The sequence below is a fragment of the Manihot esculenta genome, chromosome 4, assembly GCF_001659605.2.
Source record: "Manihot esculenta cultivar AM560-2 chromosome 4, M.esculenta_v8, whole genome shotgun sequence".
Lineage (NCBI taxonomy): Eukaryota > Viridiplantae > Streptophyta > Magnoliopsida > Malpighiales > Euphorbiaceae > Manihot > Manihot esculenta.
In genome coordinates, this window is record NC_035164.2 from 4,570,786 (window position 1) to 4,593,893 (window position 23,108).

At 32.2% G+C, this 23,108-nt stretch overlaps 2 protein-coding genes across 4 annotated transcripts; both read right to left on the reverse strand.

The window, feature by feature from the left end:
- Window positions 1-2,290: 2,290 nt before the first annotated feature.
- LOC110612516 lies at window positions 2,291-7,577 on the reverse strand. Of its 2 annotated transcripts, none has more exons than XM_021753289.2 (6): window positions 7,496-7,577; window positions 6,128-6,640; window positions 4,956-5,266; window positions 4,797-4,853; window positions 4,015-4,493; window positions 2,291-3,575 (listed from the first exon to the last, which is right to left on the reverse strand). In XM_021753289.2, exons 2-6 carry the CDS (start codon window positions 6,544-6,546, stop codon window positions 3,258-3,260), a joined length of 1,584 nt encoding a protein of 527 aa, XP_021608981.1. In that variant the 5' UTR covers window positions 6,547-6,640; window positions 7,496-7,577; the 3' UTR covers window positions 2,291-3,257. The 2 variants fall into 2 exon arrangements, with proteins under 2 accessions (XP_021608981.1, XP_021608980.1); XM_021753288.2 differs by having other exon boundaries at window positions 6,128-6,651.
- Window positions 7,578-12,444: 4,867 nt separating this feature from the next.
- Window positions 12,445-19,926, reverse strand: LOC110613452 (putative DEAD-box ATP-dependent RNA helicase 29). Of its 2 annotated transcripts, none has more exons than XM_021754590.2 (11): window positions 19,407-19,926; window positions 17,702-18,863; window positions 17,529-17,586; window positions 16,991-17,095; window positions 16,024-16,069; window positions 15,810-15,883; window positions 15,521-15,573; window positions 15,313-15,394; window positions 15,169-15,225; window positions 13,850-13,988; window positions 12,445-13,001 (listed from the first exon to the last, which is right to left on the reverse strand). In XM_021754590.2, the coding sequence occupies exons 1-11, from the start codon at window positions 19,777-19,779 to the stop codon at window positions 12,781-12,783; spliced, it is 2,370 nt and encodes a 789-aa protein (XP_021610282.1). In that variant the 5' UTR covers window positions 19,780-19,926; the 3' UTR covers window positions 12,445-12,780. The 2 variants fall into 2 exon arrangements, with proteins under 2 accessions (XP_021610282.1, XP_021610281.1); XM_021754589.2 differs by having other exon boundaries at window positions 15,810-15,886.
- Between the last annotated feature and the right edge of the window lie 3,182 nt (window positions 19,927-23,108).

Genomic DNA, 23,108 nt, shown 5'->3' on the forward strand with positions numbered 1-23,108 from the left:
CGCACTTTCAAAGTGGACCACGATTTCGTTTTCTTCCGCGTATATGAACGCTGACTCCACTTTTGAAATATGGTGGGTTCAGTGTTTCTCAAAAAGATTAAGAAAATGAGGGACACTAGGACCACAAAGAGAGAAGTTTCGGTAGAGAGAGACAAAGAGAGCGCGAGAGAGAGGGAAAAGGTTTCGACGAAAATAGAGAGAGCACGAGAGATAGGGACAAGTTTTGATTAAGACAGAGGGGTTTAGTTTCGACAGAGAGAGAGAGAGACAGAGAGAGCGCCAGAGAAAGGGACAAAGCTGAAAGAGAGAGAGAAGTGTTTAGACAAAGACAGAGAGAGCGCGACAGAGAGGGAGAAGAAAGATGGAGAAGAAAGGGACAAAGCTGAAAGAGAGAGAGAAGTGTTTAGACAAAGACAGAGAGAGCGCGACAGAGAGGGAGAAGAAAGACAGAGAAGAAAGAGGAATAGGGTTTCGTGATTTTGAAATAGAGGGATTTTTTGTAAGGGTTAATTTTGTCAATTCACATGTTCCAAACGGCCATTTTTGACGGAGGGACTACGAATTCGGACGGAAGAGAAAGTGAGGGACTTAAGTGTTGGGTCGTCAAAATAGAGGGACAGAAGTATTAATTACGTTAAACCTCAGGGACTAAAAAGTAATTTTCCCTTATATAAAATTAATTAAACTACTGACGTTTTATAATTAATATTTAATTTTATAAAAATATAATTATTAAACTTTGAAAAGTTAAAGCGTAGAGTGTATATAATTTATATTTATGCGTAGAGATGAAATAGTTATAGTTTATAAAGAAGTTTAATAGTTATATATTACAAAATTTAAGAATGAAATAATTATAGTTTATAAAAAAAAAAAGTTAGGCAAAAGACTATTTGGTCTAATTGTTTTTATTTAATGAAATTTAATTTATTAATTTAAAAAGGCTAAACAATCACTATTACGTAATGGATTCAAATTTGATTTAGATAAATAAAAAAGACAGAAGCATATCATTTGGCAATTATGGGTTAAGCTTTTAAATAAATCATATGAATTTATTAACTTAAAATTTTCTCAGACAATCAATTGTTACAGTTTTACAAATTCAAGAAACACAGTAAAGAAGTGAAATAAAAGGATGAGAGTTTGATAAAATACGAGTTTTGAATTCAAGAGATCCATTGTGACATGAGTTTTGAAAAGCTATATCTTTCCGATTCGGATCTTATGAAATCACTCTTTTATTAAAAAATAAGAATATATATAAAAAAAATAAATTAAAACAAAAAGATATATGTCCTTCCAATTAGATCAAGATGGTTTTACGTTTTTAGAGTCTAATTTTTTACTTGTAATAGATAATTTTATAAAAATTTAAATATTAATTGAGAAATCCTATATTTATAAATTTTTCATATCATATGAATTAAATATTAAATATTTACCATCAAAATTAATAGAGATTAGCTATTAGATTTTTTTAAAATTTCAAGTGATGTATTTTTTAAAGTTAAAAAATAAATTAATTAGTTTTTTAGAGACTAATTAAAAAAATTTTAATTTATTTATATTATTTTCTTTAAAAGAAAAGTAAATTAATTAATTAGTAAATGAATACAGTTGGGGGATATGCAAAATCAACAACTATACTTGAACCCCACTAACATTAGGGATTCTGAGTCGGGGGAAAATTATGATTTAATTATGACACTTTAAAGTATTTTATCAAAATTAATTCTATGTAAGTTTTATGAAGAAAAAAAAAACTAATTTTGGAATAAAAACTTATTTTTATTTCATTTAATTTATTAGCTAATGAAGATTTGAAGTTAATTCGGATGGGAAAAATGTCATGACTAATAAATTGAACATAAATCATTAATTAATTTAGTTTTAAAACAAATGAATTAATTAATGTTAACAATTTTTTAAAAAATTATTATTTAATCCTATATTATAAGACAACTCATTAATTAAATTTCTTATTTTTAAAAAATATATTAAAATATTTTTAACATTTTTTTCCCTTAAAAGAAATTCACCCTTTTGTTTACTGTTAAATTACTTTGACATTTTTAATATATATCACAATTTTATTTTTTTTTTAAGACTTAACTATTTAACTCATATATTTTTTACTACCCCCTATTTTCTTTATTAAGTGTGGTTATTGGATTTTTTTTTATTTTTAAATGAGTATGATTTCAATATTCTAGCATTAAATAAATTCATAGTATTTGTATAAATATTTTTTTAAAAAATATTTTCTGTGAAATAAATGGAGCCTATATGAAAAAATAATAAAAATTATTATTTACTCGGCTCTATTCAAAATACAAGTAAAATTCACAAATAAAACATATGAAACTCCCATGTTTGAGTATTAAAACCATAATTGATCAGATTTAAATAAGTTTCTTCAAGGCCAATCAACTCTTCAATTACATTTCTAGCTCATGATTGTAATAAACAACATCCTACCAAAACCTGAACTTCAAAATGGTGTCTATTAAACAAGTTCAAGTTCAAACTCTCATCAAATTTAACAAAAGCTAAAGCTTAGATCTATCATCCATCCTGATCTCTTGTTTGATTCTGCCATCTCTTCTTTTCCCAACATTATTTTCAGCATCCTGAGCTTCATGGTGACTTAAAAACAATCAATTCAAACTACAAATACTCATTGAAACATGAGCATCAAGGTTCCAATTTCTCTGGACTTCAAGCTCTTGAACTGCTGAATTGCTGACAAAATTGTTTTTCAAGAACTTTATGATCTTCAGTGTTGATTCAATGAACTGTCTACTCTCAATGTTCATCAAGGTTCAGGGGGGAATGGATAAGAAAAAACAAATACTTTGACAAAATTAAAAGCTTGAAGCTCTAAACAAAGCCTCTGCCAGGAAAAAACACAAGACTTTATTTCTTCCCAAAGCTGCAAACAGTCATCAAAACCCAGAAGCCTTAATGAAAATAGAAATGCACACCAGATCTTGACCTTGGAAAATTGGCTCCATTTGCCAGCTGTTATTGCTACACTTGTGTTTTTCAGACAAAACCTCTGTGCTGATCATTCAGTTTCTATCTCCAAAATGACATGTTCCTGACCAGCAATTGCCACCAACAGCTGGTGCCGAAGTTTATGTTTATTAAGGACACACCTTCAAGAACAAGGCCAGTATCATTGCCTGCAGCTTTATTACAAAAGCCATGCATTTGGAACTTTTTGATCTGGTTTGACAGAGAATTCCTACAAATTACTGGCTATCAAGCTCTCCTGAACATTTCTTGCTCCAGCCACCTGAACCAGCTTTCCTCTCGCCCCGCTTTCTTTTGTTCTTTGGAAACTGGAAATCTGAGGCTAAATATGACTTCAGAGTTGATTGCTCCTGTGACACTATGGTTTTCGTCGTTGGATCTGGTTCGGAGGTAGAAACTGGACAAGGATTGGTGCTTTCTCCTTCTTCTCCTTTGTCTTGTTCACGATGTTTCTCTAGGAGTTGATTATTTGTCCCTATGAAAGCGTGCGTCTCTCCCTCAGCTGCTTCAGTATGTATCAGCACATTATCCACAATCTGCAAATTCGGAAGTGTTTAGACAAAAGTGATAAAAACAATAAATTTTTTATTGTCATCAACAACGCAAACAACTCCAGAAGGACAAGTGTAACGGTCCGGTCCAAATTGACCCAGATAATTGTTGGATATATTTTTCATTTGGCGCAACGTGATTATTCCAAATTATTTAGTAGTTTTTGAGTTAGGATTTACGTATTACCAAATCATTTGGCAATTTGCCGATGTGGGGCCTCATAGCAAAGATGTCAATTACTGAGGAAAGGTTACAAAGAAGCTAATATATATGAGCACATGATGGCTTCTTGGTATATAAGCTCAATGAACAATTCTCCCATTTTGAATTTAAAATCACATTCAGTCAAATCAATTGTGATTCAATAGTAACATTTATAAATTACATAATATATATAGATTACAGTAACTACATGTTACTTACATCTTCACATGAATCTCCAATTTGTGGCTGACAGAAGGTAACATCAGCAGCAGCCAACATTCCAACTGTGCTTTCAATTATATCAGGTACATGAATAGCCTCTCCATAACTTGATATTGCACTATCAGGCATTACCAAATCTCCAATATCATATCCTGAGATATGCTGATTCACGTTATGAATAGCCCCTATTGGCATTGTTTCTCCATTGCCAGCTGAGAATGTTGGACTAGGAGCCGAGCTTGTCTGCGCATCACCGGGTGCTAGAAGGCTTAAATTCTCAGAGGAAGAAAACTTAGTGGCATTTTTTGACATCACCATATCTAGTTGATTCTTCAGCTTGTGAATACGAGATTGCACTAGTTCAATTTTCCAAAGGACTTGCTCCAAGGAATTATCACTATCTTCAAGCTCAAAAGATAATTGTTCATTTTTATTGCCAAACTTGTCATTGCAATCAGCATGATGTTCTGCAATTGCTGATCCAAGATAATACCAAAATTTTGCCAGTCAATTACAAAATCATTGAAAAATTCTGAAAGTTAAAAAACACATGTATTAAATAATAACAACAATAAACATCAGAACATATTATGAAAACACCAAGTTTCACTGGTTAGTATTGACAGTGCTGCACAGCCAAGAATCCTTGAGATTTACAACTTAAAAACACAATAATTAGAAGTCATCACAATTCTAAGAATTATGCAGCAATGACCATTATTTGCGTAATTATATGCCTGAAGGAGAAAAATTAATAAAAATATAACAGAAATTATCACCTGTATTGTCAAAATCATCTATCATTGAACTTCCATCTGGATTGGATCTCTTGCTTTCTGCAATAAATGATGAAGTGCAATTGAAAAACATTAAGAAGAAAGAGGTGGACAGTGTAGAAGCTAAACCACAATATGCAAGTATGATGAAGAAGCATATACCCAGATAAGAAAAAAGTTTATGGTGTAACATATATGATGTTGCATCAGCTGTATCTTCTATTCTTTTTCGTTTCCTCCTCTTTACAGCTCTTCTTCTATAACATTGATTTGTAAATGGTACAGACTTGGAACAAAAGTCTTCAAATGTAGATTGATAGATTTGTGAATTTTTTCTCTGTTCAATTGTTGTAAGTTCTCTGGCATATTTCAATGCTTGAGATTCAATTTCCTTAACTTTCAGTTCTGTCCATTTGCAGCGCCACATCAGAGGACGTATAAAGCTCCTCCAGTGATTTGTTAACTTCTTCTTCCTAAATGGAACAAAAGTAAGTTGAATAAATTGTTATTTACTTTGGCTCAAAAGGGTAATGTTTTAGTTCCAAAGTTATAGAAGGGGCAAAACATTAAGAGGGACTCTCCAAACTTCAGACATCTAACAATGTGGGAAAATCATGCAAACGATGCCAGAGGTACATAAGCTATTGTGTAATAAGAAATGCTCTTAACTTGGGAACAATACTCAAGGCTACATTCTTCACTATTTGATTAATATATGCTGGATCAAATAAAATGACAATCTTCAGTTCATACTGCCATATCCTTCAAATGAATGGCCATAACAAATCATGTAGCATAAGCCTGGAAGAAATGAATGCCTGATTGAATGCAGTATAGGAAGATTCAAACTCTTGATTTAATTTTAATGCAAATTTAGAAAGTTTTTCTTTTAAGGTTTGCTATTAATCTTATAGTCTATTTTATTCAGGATTCCTAATTAGAATTGCATCACTATAGTTTATAAATCCTAATATGTATTGTTAACTTTCCAAGAATAAGACTCAATACAAGCAAAAAGAGGATATATAGATGTATGAACAAAATAAAGGAAGGACAAAACAGACTTGTGAACAAATAAACCAAAAATATACTGTAGGTTGACGCAGACTTTTGACAAGGCAACATGAAAAACAAGGAAAAAGAAAGACAAAAACCAAAGTTCTAACTGTGTAGAACCTAGAGTGTTCTAATTTTTAACTGCTACAGCTTCACTGTTGAATAAAAAGTTTTTAGCATTCATCCAAGATATGTCTTCATAATATAATAAAACAGAACAAGCAAACATCAAACAATGTTCTGATTCTGACACACACACATAAGGAACAGAAACATACCTTGTCTGGAAAATGCTACTGAATGCATCATATGGGGATGCCAAATCACTGTCATCAAAAAATTGTGATTCCACTTCAGTTTCACTTCGTCCAGAACATTTCTCAGTATCAGAAAGAGTGTTTGCAAATGAGCTTGAATATTCAGTTGCATCTGGATCTTCGGGTTCTGCTGATTTGTTCTCACTTATGTTTTTGTATGTTGTTATGTCAACTTCTACATCCTGATGGTCCATTGGCTTAGGTTGTTCATCCAACAGAGTGCTTCTCTCACCAACTGTTTCTCCAATATTGTCTACGCATCTTGAACTCATCCCATCTGATCTTGCCAAGCTAGTTTTGTCATCTATATCAACTTCAACTTTTATAGAATGATGTTTATGGTCTGGATCAATATCCATTAATGGCTGTGCAGGAGTCATAAAACAAGCTGAGCCAAAACTAATGGGTTAATTTCCATCAAGTGCTTCAATTTATCAACAACCTAAGCTGAAAAGGCAAGCTCTTGTAGTTAACCTGAAAAGACACTGAACCACCCTATGTTAGAACTGATTGTTTAAGATCAAATCCGGAACTCTGAAGAAATTGATTTCCAGGAAACAGAAACTAAACAATAATAATACTATTATTATTATTATTATTGATATTTTTTTTCGTCATATCTCTATTAGTAAACGTAAAAGAAAATAAAAAGGACTATTTGTTAAATCAATAGCAAAAAGAACTATATTTGGGATTTCCAACTACACCTTCCTCATATGTCAGCTTGGTAATCAAACATTCAGCTTTGAGCACTCTAAAGGAAAACTGTTTTCATTCATTCATTCATATATAATTGAGATTAAGAGCTTCAAGGCTTACAATTTCTGATAAATAAAAACTATACCACACTTCCAGAAACTCTGCTTCCTAGAAAAGCCGTAAAGATATCACTGAAACAACGAGCCTTTATAAAGCAATCATCAAATTATCAAAAAAGACCACAAATTTGAAACCATAATAAGATTCCAAGTAATAACCAGAATCATTTCAGAGAATATCAAAACAACCCAGAAACAATAACAGCAAAATTTTGAATAACAAGTGCAAGAAAATGTTAACAACCTTCCATAAACAAGATAGAATAGAATTAATACACTAGACGTAGAGTACTATTAAGATAAGTAATCAAGCTAGTTTAGAAAAATTAACATGCATTTTCACTGTTACTGAAAACAATCACTAACACCCATCAAGCTAAAAGAAACGAGAAGAAAAAGAAAAAGAAAAAGAAGCTAAGGCTTGAACATGAGAAGAAGACGAAGAAGAAGAAGAAAGAGAGGAAGATATAAAACAAGGGAAAAGGTAAAAATCGAAAGAGAGAGGGGTTACCGGCGAGAGAGTGAGTGAGTGAGAGGACGTTGAGGTGTGCGGCGAAGAAGAGGAAACAAAGGAAGTTAACGTTATTATAAACCTAAAAGCAGTTAGCAGCAAGTTTAGTACACTTCCCGCTTTTGTTGATACGTGCGATTCCTCTATTGTTTCTCACCACTTGGCCATTTATTATTGGCTCAAATACTTTAGTATTTTCTCCTATTATTGGAGTATTTATTCTGTTTATATTAACAGTAAATATTCCATTACAACAACCAGTGCTTTTTTTTCAAATAACATTACCCAATAGTTAGAAAGAAAACTATTATTTAGTGTTTATATTATAAAAAAATTTATTAATTTATTTTTTACATTTAAAAAATACATTAAAAACGTTTTAAAAAATTTAAAAATTAATTTTTTTATATATTTTTTAAAATTAAACACTTAATTCTCTTATTTTTTATTCCATCTGAATCGAAAATCCTTTGATCCAAATTATTAGTAATAAAATATAAAATAACCATTCGGTTCAAACTAATCTAAAATAGTTAATTCAAGTTATTTAGTAATTTCATACTAACTATTATATATAATTTTAATTTGTCGTAATTTATCGATATGGGACAGAAACAGTGGATATTACACCCTCCCCTATTAAATTTGCGACGTTTTCGTTGCAACTGAATCGGATACAGTTGCTAATTCAGGACTGAATTCTCAGATATTATTTTTCTTGCAGGTCTACTAGACTTGTATAATTTATGTGACCTAATTAATTTAAATTATTTAGTAGTTTCATGTTAATTATATATACAATTTCGATTTATCATAATTCGTTGACGTGGGACGGATGTTTGGGGATGGAAATCGCTGGATATTACACATCGTTAATTAATTTTAACTTGAAAAATCTCCAAAGAACAAGAAGTGAATTTCCAACTCACGCTACCCCATAGACTCTAATTCTTAACACTTGTTCATTCATCAGCATGTCCAGATTCTGCCCAAATTTTCATTTGAATTTTGACCCACCAATTTTATTGTCATTAATTCCACTCTCCATTTGCATCAAGCAGAAGACAATTAAATTTTTCCTGCTCATCAAGCTCTTCTACTTCTCCAATCTCCTTCTCAAGGCATGTCTCCACTATGCAGCTAAAGAATATTTTCTATCTCCAATTTGTTGTCCCATGCTCTTGCATATCATTTTTCTTTCTTTGGAACACTTCTCAACCAATTTTCAACTTCTTTCTATTGCTTGTTTGTAAAATGAAACTCAGCAAATTGTCCTCCAAACAACACAAAATTTTCAAATTTCTTTTGAGAGTTTCCCAACTTTTATCCGTAATCTAAATCAAGATCCGGCTAGTTTTGAATATAAAAAACAAGAAGAAATGCACTCAAAATAATCGATGATTTAGAAAAAGAGAGTGAAAAAATCGGCAATGAAAAAAGATATGTCGTAAAAAATGAGGGAAAAAAAAAGTAATGAAGAAATAAAAGAGTATTAGGAGAGAGAAATTAGGAATTGATGAACTAAGATTTAGAGGGGTGGTCAGATACGGACGCCTGTACCGTGACTTAATTCAATAGGTTGATCGTTGATCTGTGATTGGTTTCGTTAGGTCCCTCTATACTTGATCTCGAGGAAGGAGATATGCAAAATATGAGAGGATGATTAAGGGTCTAAGGAGGATGCCCGTGCAATCACTCCGACACTTAAGTTAAATATAGAATTATGTGAGATTCATCAATAAGAAGAGAAAGCAAATAATAATAAAGCATTGAAGAGAAGAGAGAGTCTAAGAGAGAGATTATTCTGTAAGTGTATGAGAGAGAGATTAACATCCCATTGGTTCTCGGGTATATATACCATCGTCAGCTCAATTGATGGCCTTTGGCATCAAGTCCTATCAGTTTGGACGTGACACTCTTTAACAGGTGTGTCAGGCGGCTCATAAATACATAGCAAATTTAGTTCATATTTTGTCTATCATGTACGTCATATTAGCCAGATGCACAGCATGCACATTAAAGATTTCGGAGGGAGACTAGGGGGGCCCACCACCTTATTGGAGGTTGGCATACCTCGTGCCTGGCTCACCTAATCTATTATGGAGGCAAGTTCCTTTCGGTCATTGAGGTCAGTTGTGCCTGTATTCAATTGTCTCATTGCAGCGCGAGCTTTGAAGAGATTTGCTCGTTTGCTCTGGTTTTGAAAAGGTCAGTTAAGGTTTGTACTTATCTTCAGATTGTATCAGATCGTGCTCGGTTTTTATTGAGGTCGGTAGTCTCAATGTTTAATTTTCATTTATAGTATGAGTCTTAAAGTGGTCGGTTTATTCATTATGAGCATTAGTAAAGTTAAGAGTGTTGTGGTCTAATCTTCACATTCTATAAGTTGGGCTTTCTACTATTTGGTCGGATCGGATGGAAAGATTCGCACGTTTCTTCCAAATTTCGTGGTCCTATTTTTTATATATTATAAAAAACCATAGTAGTATTAAAATTAAAATATATTCTATTTTTATTTTAAACAGTAAATCAATAAAATATATAGATGGAACCAACACTAATTTAGATGGAATAAAACGTCAATATTTAAATATTTAATTTTAAAAATATAAAAATTAATTTATTAATTATGGTATAATTTATTTATTTATTTAAAAATAAAATATATTAAAAATTTTATATATAAAAGTGTTAATAAGATTTTAAAAAGGTAGAAACTGCGTTTTGTTTTTCTTTTGCATATAAGAAATTATTTCTTTTAAAATTACTTAATTTTTATTTTATTAAAAATATTTTCTGTTTATTAATTTTTTTAAATATTTTAAACATAAAAAATATATAAAATATTTTTCTGAAAATTATTTGCTATAAAATAAATGGGGCCATAATATTTGAATAATCACCGGCAAAATAACTACAACAATTAAAGCAACTAATATTTTCAAACAGTACCTTTTATCATTACACTAAATTACCCTATTAGATTATTTTAGTTGATTTCACTTTTAAATTAAACTAAATAATAGTTTTAATTTCAATTTAAATCGTAAATATATATATTAATTTAGCACACTCATCAAATATTACGAAGTGAAAATTTAATATAAATTATTTTCTATAAATAAATAGAATTTTAAATGGCAGGGATATTAATTAATGCTCATGCTAATAATTCTTTCATTAAAATAAAACTTAAAGCCACGGAAGTATCGTGAACTTTAATCCCCTTAGAGATGCGATGATACTTTTACATGTGTAGGGCAGTGTTGTCTGTAAATTGAACCGAAATCAGACTAGTGACTAAATTAATGATTTAGTTTCGAATTTTCCATTTTTAAAATGAACTGAAACTATTGATTTTCTGTTTTTTTATTTTTAAATTTATATTGATTGATTTGGTTACATTTAATTTTTTTTCATACACATTAATAAATAATGTAAAATAAATTTATATATTCTAATGTGTGAATAGTAATACGGATATAGTTTTAAAACAAAATCAAATCGGCAGTGAATTAAAATTAGAACCCAACCTTAATTGTTTCCAAACCATAATAATTTCGAACTGAAATGCGTACGAACCGTCCATTCAAAACAAAATTCATAGCATTTTTGTACCATAATATCACTACGGTAGTGGTAATGCCGCAATGGGCAACAAAAATTGATCAAATTATCAGTTTACTATATTTGTCTTTCTAAGCCACAAGGCAATTATTATTTGATAATTTGATAATTAAGGTTGTTTGCATATTTGGAAGATATTTTTTAATAAAAATAATTTATTTTTTATTATTTAATTTTAATTTAAAGAAATAAAATATATATAGAAATCCTAATAAAATTTTTCAAAAAGTAAAAAATGACTTTATTTTCTAAAGAATAAGTTATGTTTAAAAAAATAATTTAATATTTTTAATAAAAAATTATTTTTTATCAACTTTTTTAAAACTCCAAATATCAAAAAATTAAAAAATATTTTCTACGAAAAACATAGAGCCTAAATTATTACTTGCAGAGATCAGTAATGGTTACTTTAAGTTGAGCCAGTATATAAATCTTTTCGGAAACACAATAAGATTTTTTTTTCCGTAAGAACAAGATTGATTTAAGTTAAAAGATTTTGTTACCATAAAAGCCTGGCGGCCTGATGGTAACATCTATACTGTTAGATAGTCCTAATTCAGATTGACATTAGAAAAAAAAAAACAAAACTTTGTTTCAAATGTGGGATATTCAGCTTTAGATTTACCAGATCTCAACACTTACAAACTCATCTTATTGCCTTAAATCAAAACGTCAATCGTGGACGCGGACCGCGTACTCTCAACTCTAGAGTAATGGCTGTTCACCCACAGAATCCTTCACAATGATTATCGCAGTTCCAAAAAAAACAAGATGTATTTTATATTACAGAGCGCATAATAAATAATAACTATTGATGTGTAATTTGGGCATATCAATAACAGTAATGTAAAATGTTATAACTATATATTTTTTTAATTTTTTCATACAATAATAAACTAAGACTTTGAATAAAATTTTAACAATAATAAAATTATATAATAAACCATAAAATTTCATATACTAAATATTTTTACACAAAGAAACTTACAGACGTTTGTGATATTCAAATAAAGAAAATTAAATAATTCAAATTAAGACTAATAACGCTAAATACACCACTAATACACACACCCACAGCCACAGATACATATTAAATGTAATTAAAAAAAAACTATTTTGTTACTTTAATCTTTTAATCACCGAAGCTTACCAATTTAATTTTAAATTTCGCAACTCTCAGTCCAATACAGTTTTTTCAGAAAAAAGAAGTAACCTCGTGACAAGACTTTAAACAGTAAAGCCAGTGACCCACATACTATTGATGAGGTCTTCAACAGCCGCTATATGCAGAAGCTAAGGTTGATGTTAAACAACAGAGCAAATACATAAGGAGCTTTTCCCCATAAGAAGCTTGACGTAAATCCGTTGTTAATAAATACATACAAATATAATCTTACAAACATAAACGGCCAGCTGTTGAAAAAATATATGAAAATCTAACTGTCCGAATAAAGACATGTTGATTGTTAAAGACTTCGGAAATAATTTAACGAAAATAATGCTTACATGAATGATCGGAGGTGTCAAAACTTTATCAACCTTCTCAGGTCCTGTGCGTCAGATCACAAACCAACTGAATGTGGCAGGACTTCTTTGCCTTTCTTCCTATTATTTGTATCAGAAAATTTTCTCCACCGACACATCATCAACTAAATAAACTAACGTTGCTTCCTTGCCTTGCCTTTTTTCCCATTTTTACCAAATTTTTTACCTGTGGCAGCTTTGTTCTTCATGTGGGAGATTTTGTTGGCCTTCTTCTGTCTCTCTTTCCGCACTTGTTCGAGATTTTTTATTTCTGAACGCACATTAGCATTAGGCACATAGTGATTGTTCCTGCCCCCTTTAAACTTCCTATTATTTCCACGTAATTGGTGGTCTCCTGCAAACAAAACTTATTAGGACTAACCAAGGAATTGCAATATTAGAGAAGTTGGCTGCAAGGCAAATTGCCATCACCACGAGTAATTATCAAGTTGAAAAATGTTGGATTACACAAGGAAACACGATAAGACATTCGATGGATACAATTAGAAGAGACCATGATGTAAGCACCATGAACCATAGTTTGCAAGTAAGTTCTGAACTGAACAGGAAATAAGAGAAGCGCGGAGGAATGCAGAAGATATAGCAAGGGGCGAAAACATATCCAGGGAGAGCATCGTTAAAAATTTTAATATACTTCCTCACTGTTTCCATTAAATTCTGGAAATGAACAAATTTTACTTCTTGTGCAAGAAAGCACCTTTCCATATCTTTTTTCCTTCCCTCCTATTCTCTCGGTCTAAAGAGAAAGTACCAGTTCTTCCCATTTCCTTCCTCGAATTTATTGTGCTTCCCCCTTCCATCCAATGATTACATACTATGTGAGAGACTTTACAAACCAATAAAAAATAAACCATATATATTTCTTATGCTTGCCTTCAAGTTTTTACCTTAAAGAATGAACAGATCAAATAATAGAACACTCTTGTTTGTACTTCTTCCTAATGTATAAGCATGATAAACTAACAGCTGTTATTAAAACAATTAGTAAAGCCACCAACTGGATAACCAAATGCATTAAGAAGTCTTAATGGAAAAGGAAAGCAACTATTCAGCAATATTTTAGGTTGATACACAAAAAAACTAATAAAAATAATGACCACCATAAAACAAGAAATTTTAGTAACTTTGGAGAGAACATCAATATAAAACAGCAAACTGGAAAATTCAAACTCAGAGAAATACCTGAGAAACTTGAGCTTTGCTCGGCATCCCCTTCGTTGCTAGTTCCTTTAAGAGATACTTTTCTGTGTGACTGTTCTTTCCACTTCTTGTATATCCCAGTACTCTTAGCTTTTACTTTTGCACCACTTTCTGTCTTTATCTATAATCGGCACAAAAACAACAGAGCAAAAGATCTTAATAAACATGCCATCCAGTTCAACCCAGTTCAAAATTTCTAAAACTACAATAAAGTTAATATTTATACATGAAAGTGCATAAACTTATAACATTTAAGTTTACAATACATTATTTATTAAAGGGAACCAGTACACCTTTTTTGTAAAATAGGGAAAAATATTATGAATTGGACCAGTTCCAGTTCAGAATCAGGCATTTCGAACTGGCTGGGACTGGAAATGTGTTGAGTTCTCTGGTCAAGGATCTTGTCACGGGTCGATGAACTGCCGATTCTTCAGTTGCAACAGCCTTTCCCTTATTTCTGTTTCTTCCTCGCTTTGCTGAACCCATGATTGCTGTGATAGAGCTCGTTGGAGGGAGCCCGTTCCTTCAAGACTCGTTAAAGAGAGAGCCTCTAATCTCGATTTATATCTTAGAATATGCTTCCTTTATTCATAAAATTCATCTCTATAATAGAGATTAGAAATAGAGTTCTATTGCAAATAGTCCTAAGTAAATTAGAAGTCCTACTTAAAATAAAATAGCAAAATCCCTATCAGAATAAAATAGCACTATGACAGCATATTCTTAGTCTAATAAAACTCATCCTTATCTGAAAATAATCTTTTCTAGAAATGACGATTAATTGTTTGAGCTGCGATCTACTTGCTGCTGTCGATGATAAGTCTTGCCGATAAAAGTGTCTATAACAAAATGGTTCAAGGTTGGGAGTCCAATAACTGGCCCCCTAATAAATGTTCCTGGTTAGGACCAATAACTAGACCCTTTAGACTAGCCAATTGCCTTATCCCATTCACAAATATTATCTCAATTTTCCATTACTTACAACATTCATTGTTTGTGCGTGCGTTTACACAACAAAAAAGAAACTCACAGGGTAGTATGAACTAGGAAGTCTTCGCAAGACACATAAAAATGTTAACAGACATAATATGTGCCAGAACTCTTTGAGTTCCACTAGGGGGTGAATTTTGCCTTTCACATCTAATAGATTGCAACAAACTTAAAGACAAAAGGGAAAATTTTGACTTATAGAATTAACAAGCTTTAATTGAGATTCTTTTTTTTTTTCAGATGCCAAACATTTACAATAAAATCAAAGATCTCATTGTAGAGGTAAAAATAGGAGGCCAAAGGAGTACCTTTCCACTAGCTGTGACGCGTTCACCATTGTTTAATTTGATGTACTTCTTACTCCTCTGCCACCATGTGCATTCATGAATAAAAAAGAAACATCATTCATACAAAACAATCCCATAACAACATGATTTAAATGTTTCAAGTACCTTATCCCAATGGTACACAGATTTTTGTTTCTGCATGCCCTGGCTATCATCTGCAACCAGATCTAGGACAGCAGTGTCCAGCCTAATAAGATAATTTCCATAAACTAGTGAGAAAAAGAAGAGGATATGACAAATTTTATCAAAATAAGATCATACCAGATCAGTCATTCATAAAACAGTACTCAACAGTATCATAGTAAAAGCTTACCTATTTGATCCAAAGCCTTCATTAGCTCTCACTGAAAGGCCTACCTCTGTATGCTGAAAGTAGCATTCAAATGCAAGACATATTAGTTAGCCAAGATTTCCAATATCTATAATGTCTTCTGTTTATTAAGTAAATATATCCTTTCAACCAAACGAGATGCCTCCCATATAAACAAAAAGTACAAAATCATCCTGGAAATAAGATTCATTAGAGTTTATAATTAAGAGTATTAAAATAAAATATTTACTCGATGAATAATAGTAGAGGATGTAATAGGTGTATAACATACATGATTCGTTGGTACTGAACTTATATAGTATTCCTCATCTTTGAAGTTCTTTGCCTTTCTTTTAGAACCTCGAGCTTCTAACATCCAAAGCAGATCATTGTCAGAAGAGGAAAAAAAGTTTTAATAAAAGGTCTTTTATTTTACTACGAAATAAATACTTGAGGTTTAAGACATTAAAGAGAGAGAATATGGTATATATAAGACAGGAGCAAACCTTTTTTCTCCCTTCCATTTGAAGAAGCAATTTCAGATTGAACTTCCTGCAAGTACCAAAAGGTTCACCAGAACCCAAAGTGAAGAAATAGTTAAACTTTGCAAACATAATAATGAAAATGCTAGTAACTACTACAGAGATGATGGGTCAAAGCTTGAACTTTTAATTATGCAGCAAGGCTTGCACAGTAGAGATATGAACCCCACAAAACTTTTTTTCAGGAGCAAAGTTAAAGGGGAATGACAGAGTAAGTTACCTATATCTATTATAATAATACCACAAAGACAATATAACCTATACTGGACTGTGTTATTTATTTACACTATTAGACTCTGAACTTAAGAAAATAACATCCATGTTCATGCAAAACCTTAAAAAACGAATGGCATCCCTACACAGAATGGCCAGGGGCCAGTTCTAGTTCGCCAAGATTGAATCATGCAGTTCCATTTTGCTGATCAACCAAACCTTAACCAGATTTTAAACCAGTCCAAGGGAGACGGTTCCCAAGGTCTCAGTTCCAATTCAATCCAGGTTGAGGCACCAACAGTTGAAATAATTTTCTGAATTTTTTATTTTTTGGAAAAAAAAAAAAGCTGGACTGTCAAAGCTAAACCGCTGGTTCCACCAACAGTTCAAGGTTGAAAGGGGAGAGGGAATGGGACCCCCCCCCCCCAAAAAAAAAAAAAAAAAGAAGAAGAAGAAGAAAGGTGGTTCCAGTACTAGGTTCAACCAGTCCAATTCAATGCGCAACCGAAACTGCGGCATACATGTTCCTCAAAGCAGTTCTTCCTCAGGTGAGTGAGAATGACTACAAAAAGATATGGCACATTGACTATAAAAGAAATTCAGATCTCAGACGGTGATTCATTATTTCAATGAATTGAACTCATTCTGTCAAGGATTATAACATAATTTATATTAAGAGTATAATGGCTGCAATTCAAGTTACAAGTAACATATCTACCTTTTCCATCTTCTTGCTTGAGCGTTGCTGATGCACCAAGTTAATGATCTCCTCATGTATAGCTCTTTTTCTCTTCATCACATCAACCCACTGACTAGAAGGGCCCTACAATTATGCCATAACATCAAAGCAAAACTCAATAAAGAGGAGCACCTTTTTAAATATGGAGAAACAAGTTAATAATTATTTGTATAAAAGCTAAAAGTCATTAGTGAACAACAAAGTAACAGAAAATACAAAGAATTATACAAATATGATTAAGATTCCCCCAAAGACAGAGAAAATTGGAGCTTCTATGATTAAAAGGAAATGGAAACACAAAAAAATAATGAATAATAATGGAAAACAATGAGGATAAAAAAAAATGGAGAAAAAAGTTTCCTACGTTCCAAAAAAAATGAAGCGGACAAAGTCATTCCAAGTTCCAACTTATTGTTATTAGCATAAACATTAAGAAAGCATATGGTTTCAAATTTAGATCAAGGGCTTACTTTCACAAACTGTGTACAATCAAGCATATTTTAAATGGGCAGGTTACCTGCATATTCTTTGATTTTGCAGCCTCACCTTCAGCTTCCAGTATAGTCTGCTTGGGCCTAAGACAATCCATGCATTGTATCCTTAAGTCATAGAACTATTGAAACAACCTTCATTCTTACTTGAAAAGCAAAAGGGAATACTAAAGACTACAGGAAAACTTTTCACTTTTACCTGAATGCTTTTAAGCGCTCAGAAAATGCCAAAGCAACTAATTCACCACCTCCAAGAACATTTTTGAAATCTGGATGCAAGCCTTCACGTGACAAGTCCTTCACTCTTCTAATGGATTCCTTTGCCGGCAAAGGTTTTGTCTTTGTATACAAGCGAAAAGCATTAGTGCAGGTTTTCTGTAAAGAGGTCAGTTCTGCTGATGAATCAATAATTTCTCGAACTCTATCTGAAACAAGATCAAGAACAGTTTGAGGGAAACGCCCGTAAACAGTTTCCCCATTTGCAATTGCTTGATCAATTTTCTTCATTACTCCATCCATGTCCTGCAAAACCTCTTCCTCAGCAGGTGCAGCCCTGATTGGTTTTGAAAGAAACAGATGAAGATCCAAAAGGTAAGGCATATCTTCAGTTGTCACAAAAGAAAATGCTGTACCCGTTCGACCTGCCCTCGCTGCTCGCCCCACACGATGGACAAAAATTTTTGGCTTTGGGGGGAAGTCCCAGTTGATGACATTATCAAGTAATGGAATGTCAATACCCCTAGCAGCTACATCTGTCACAATTAACAGCATAGTTTTTCGAGCTCTAAACCTTGATATATGAATCTTGCGAGCATCTTGATCCATGTCACCATAGCATACAGAAGGCTCAATGCCCTCTTCTCGAAACAAAATATTAAGAAACTCAACATGATGTTTCGTTGAAACAAATATCAATGTCTGCTGATCAGGACTAATATGCTCCCTTACCAAATACAGCAATGCTGCATGTTTTTCCTCATGTCGTAAGGTGAAAAACAGCATCTTCAAATCAGGGCTAATTTTAGTGTCGAGATCAAGTCGAACAAGTTGAGGATCTCGAAGACCAGCCTTAGCAAACTCCGCAAGGGCACTTGGCAAAGTTGCACTGAACAGCAAGGTCTGCCGATTCTCACTTAACTGGGTTAGGATTTTGTGCAATTGCTCAGCAAAACCCATGCCAAACAGACTGTCAGCTTCATCAAAAACCACATATTCCACTGTCCGCAAAGACATGTCCTCAACCTCAGATAAATGATGCATAAGCCTACCAGGAGTCGCAATGATAATATCTGGATTCTGTGCTAATTCTTCGAATTGATTTTCCATGCTGTCACCACCAACTAATAAACTGGTACGAAGATCTGCAGAAGTGACAGAATTAAAATATTCCATGTTTGTGGAACACTAAAGAGAAGGACTCGAGACAACATGTAGAGAAGGGCTCAGCTGCTGGTGATTAATTTACTAAGCCTCAGTTTGAAGCTAGGGACAAGTTCATTCCGGAAGCCATATTTAAAAGACCCAAAAATGTCAGTGTCCCTTGGCTTAATGAAATGGCATTTGTGAAGTATCATTTGGCCCACGCAAACATATTATTTGCAAGAATTATTTTGTCTATCCCAATATTGAACGACAACTAACACAAAATACAAAAAGTACTCCGAAGTAATTACGAGCTTCACTTCTTTCTTTGAAAAAAAAAAAAGGAAACGAAATGGACCATAGAAAGCAAAGTTTCAACAGCGATCAATTCCATTCAAATTAGACATAAAAGCAAATAAAAAATTTTTTGAAAAAAAAAACTATCTTCTGATACTTAAAAAGTAGTCAATGATTGCAGCAATCTACTCCGAGACACTAATGATTTCACAGAAAGAAAGGAAAAAAAAAAAAAAAAAACTAACCGGTGAACCTGCCAAGTTCTTTCGTGAACTTCAAGGTCTGCAAAGCCAAATCCCTCGTAGGTGACAAAATGAGAGCCCTAACACCTGCCTGAGGCACGTGCTGCTTCAGCCTCTCGAGCATTGGGATCAAAAACGCCGCGGTCTTACCAGAGCCAGTGCGAGCCATGGCGACGACGTCGGAACCGGCGAGGATGCGAGGCATTGTCTTTCGTTGAATAGGTGTCGGGACTCGGTAGCCCTTCCGCTTGATTCCTCGGTAGACATTGGGGCTAAGGTTTAAAGACTCAAAGCCACCGGATTTCGCCTTCTTTTTGAGCTTTTGCTTGTGTTTCAGCTCCGCCTTGGAGCTAACTAGAGGTTCTTCTCCGCCCATTGGGAGCCGCCCTTGAATTCGGCGAAGCAGTCGCGGAGTTTATTAGTGACTGCAGCTTGCGACGGAATTGAATACTGAGGAAGATGAAGAAATGAAAGTTGCAAAATGAAAGTAGGGTTTTGTTTTTTTTATTTTTAATTGGAGAAAGTAGGGTTTTGTATTCGCGGGCTTGTATGCAATACGACATCGTGTTCAATATCGTCCAATAAAACCACACTTTGAACCAAACCCGCCAATTGGGACGGTTTTTCCTAGCTAGGGCTAGGGGAGCTCGAGCATATTCCCATACGAGCAAGTCATTCAATCCCTTTTTTTTTTATTTAATATTTAAATTTTTTTATAATAAATTTTTTTAAATTAAAAATTTTTCTATTTATAATTATATTAATCGATGAATTAAAAAAATAATAAATATTTTAAATATCTAAAAATATTTTAATAAACATTCGATCCTTATTGATGTGTAGTATGAAGTATTTTATATTAAATAAATTATATTTTAATTTTTAAATTTTAATATAATTAATAAATCAGCTATTATATTTTTAAAATTAAATTTTAAAATTTTTTTTATAGTCAGTTTGTCTGTTTTAAACCATAATTTTTTAATTTATTATAGATAGTAGTTTAAAATAAATAGGTGATTAAATTAGAAAGTATAATTTTTTTAAATATTTTTTATAAAAATTTTCCATAAAACTACTTAGTTTAATTTAAAAATAATTAAAATTGTAAGTTTTTTTGAAGTTTTAAAGGTATAATAACACTAAAATATTTTAAGAAATAGAAATTGAAAGGTAAAATATATTAAAAAATTATTGGATACAATAAATTGATACTTTAGATAAAAATTAATGGAAAATTTATGTGTTTTTTTAAATAAAATAAAAAATTAAAATGTTTAAATTTTATTGAATGAGAAAAAATATATGAAAATTTAACTCTTTAATATTTTTAATTTTAAAAATTAAAAAAATATTTTTATATTTTTAATAGTAAAAAGTAAATAAAATATTAAAATTTAGACGGATTGATTATAAAAATATTTAATTTTAAAAATATTAAAATTTATCTATTAGTTATATTAAAATTTAAGGAATCCATTTAAAAAATAATAAATAAATATCTTTTCATTAAAATAAAAAATAGATAAAAACACTGATTATAAAAAATTTTAAAGTATTTAATTTTAAAAATATAAAAATTAATTTATTAATTCTATTAAAATTTAATAATTAAAGTATAATTTTTTATTTTTTATCTATAAAAATTTTTTAATAATGATAATTTTATTTTATTTTATTTGAAACTTTTTAAATTTGATTGATTAGATATGTTAATTTTTATTTAAATTAATTAAAATATTATTTTAATATTTAAATTTTATTTAATTAAATTATAATATCATTTAAAATGAGATATCATACTAAACGATATTATATAATAACCGTTTAAAATAAATTGTGAGCTGTTACCATAAAATAAGGTTACGTGGTAAGAATCGGATAAATGAGAAACGCGATTCAGCACGAAAAATAAAAGATTCGGACAATTTAACACTCAAATCATCATTAAAAGATTCGTCATTCCTTCAATAGGGCGAGTCTCGATACGAAATTACCGTTATCAGGCACAGCCAGCATATCCCCATTATACTTAGAATCGCAAGATTCCCACCTATTAGCAGCGATGTGTCTTATCAAGCAGTCGATCACATCATCGCCGGATTATCAAAAAGTAATATATTTATCTCTACCTCTTACAGTATAAAATGAGAAGAATCACAGAGATAAAGGTACGCTATTCTCTAATACTACTCAAACTCTAAATAATTCCTTGCATTCTCTTAATCCTTCGAGATACTAACTTGAGTGTTGAAGTGATTATCGTGAGCACTCTCCACCACCTTACATTTTGTTCTTTACAGGTTTTATCCAATCATGGCGCAGCTCCATTCCACCCACGTCATCAACCATGATGAGTTATTGGCCAAACAAGTAATAAGAAAGTCTTCTAAATATGTACTAATTGATGTTGGTTATACATAATGTTCTTGACACAGCCATAACTATTACAGAGGAGGAAGGTCAGAAAATCCTAAAGAATATCTATGAAGGTGATTGTGGGAGCCATGAAGGTGATTATGGGAGTCATGAAGGAGCTCGAACAATCGCCCATAAAGCATTTGGGCAATGGTACTACTAGCCAATAATAGTGCAAGATATAAAGTAATTTATCTAGAAGTATCAAAGATGTCAGGTATATGCGAATATCCCCAGGACCCGGGGGAAATGCAAGTAGCCATTAGAAGTTCCTGCCCTTTCTTTCAATGGGGGATAGACATCCTTGGCTGCTTCCCTAAGGCGTCCGGGTCAAGAAAATTCGTGATTATAGCAGTAGATCATTTTAGCAAGTGGGTCAAAGTTGAGACAATACAGTCCATCACCACCCAGTAAGGGATTTCCTTTGTTAGCAAAAATATATTTACTCGATTTGGATTACCAAGAATAGTGATCACCAATAATAGAATCCAATTTATAAGCTCCAAGTTTAAAGACTTCCAAGAAAATGAGAAATTAGCTTAAGGTTCAGTTCAGCCTATCACCTCCAGACTAACGAAATGATTGAGGTAACAAACATATCCATCATAGAGGGGTTAAAGAAAGGCTTGACCAAGCCAAGAGTAACTAGCCGGAGGAGTTACCTCACATATTGTGGGCATATAGGACCACTTTCAGAACAGTTATAGGAAAAACGTCATTTTCTCTTGTATATGGGGCCGAGGCAGTCATCCCCGTAGAAATCTAAATAAGCAATTTCAGGACACAATACCCTAAGATTTTAAGAAATCATGAAGAGATGCAATTTAATTTAGATCATACCAAATTCCTACGAGAGAAGGCCACAATAAGAATGGCAGTCTACAGAAACAAAATGTGCATAATGTTCAACAACATGATCAAATCACGAGCCTTTAACGTGGGGGATCTAGTCCTCAAAAGAACAGATATAACAAGTGACAATGCCAGGCCTGGTAAACTAGGAGAAAACTGAAAATGATCGTTTAGGTCTCGAAGGTTATTCATCCAGGATCATATAAGCTGGCTAAATTAGAAAATCAAGTCATTCATCATGCTTAGAATATCAGTAAGCTAAGAAAATTTTATCAATAACAAATTAATGAGGTATTTTGTAACGACCCGGAAATCCGACCCGTTACCGGCGCTAGGATCCAGATCGGCTTAAGGCCGCCGGGACCCGTAGCAAGCCTACATACTTCCTGTAAACCTGTGGAATCCCATACATAGCAACATATACATGATCTGTAA

Excerpts from the sequence above, each read along its gene's own strand:
- LOC110613452 (XM_021754589.2), bottom strand. The coding sequence starts at position 19,779 with ATGGGCGGAGAAGAACCTCTAGTTAGCTCCAAGGCGGAGCTGAAACAC. Across the intron at positions 15,887-16,023 it reads AAATGGAAGGGAGAAAAAAG|AAGCTCGAGGTTCTAAAAGA; the intron begins GTTTGCTCCTGT and ends TTTGGATGTTAG. Across the intron at positions 15,574-15,809 it reads GTTCAGTACCAACGAATCAT|CATACAGAGGTAGGCCTTTC; the intron begins GTATGTTATACA and ends TGCTACTTTCAG.
- LOC110612516 (XM_021753289.2), bottom strand. The coding sequence starts at position 6,546 with ATGACTCCTGCACAGCCATTAATGGATATTGATCCAGACCATAAACAT. Across the intron at positions 5,267-6,127 it reads AGTAGCATTTTCCAGACAAG|GAAGAAGAAGTTAACAAATC; the intron begins GTATGTTTCTGT and ends TGTTCCATTTAG. Across the intron at positions 4,494-4,796 it reads AGATGATTTTGACAATACAG|CAATTGCAGAACATCATGCT; the intron begins GTGATAATTTCT and ends ATCTTGGATCAG.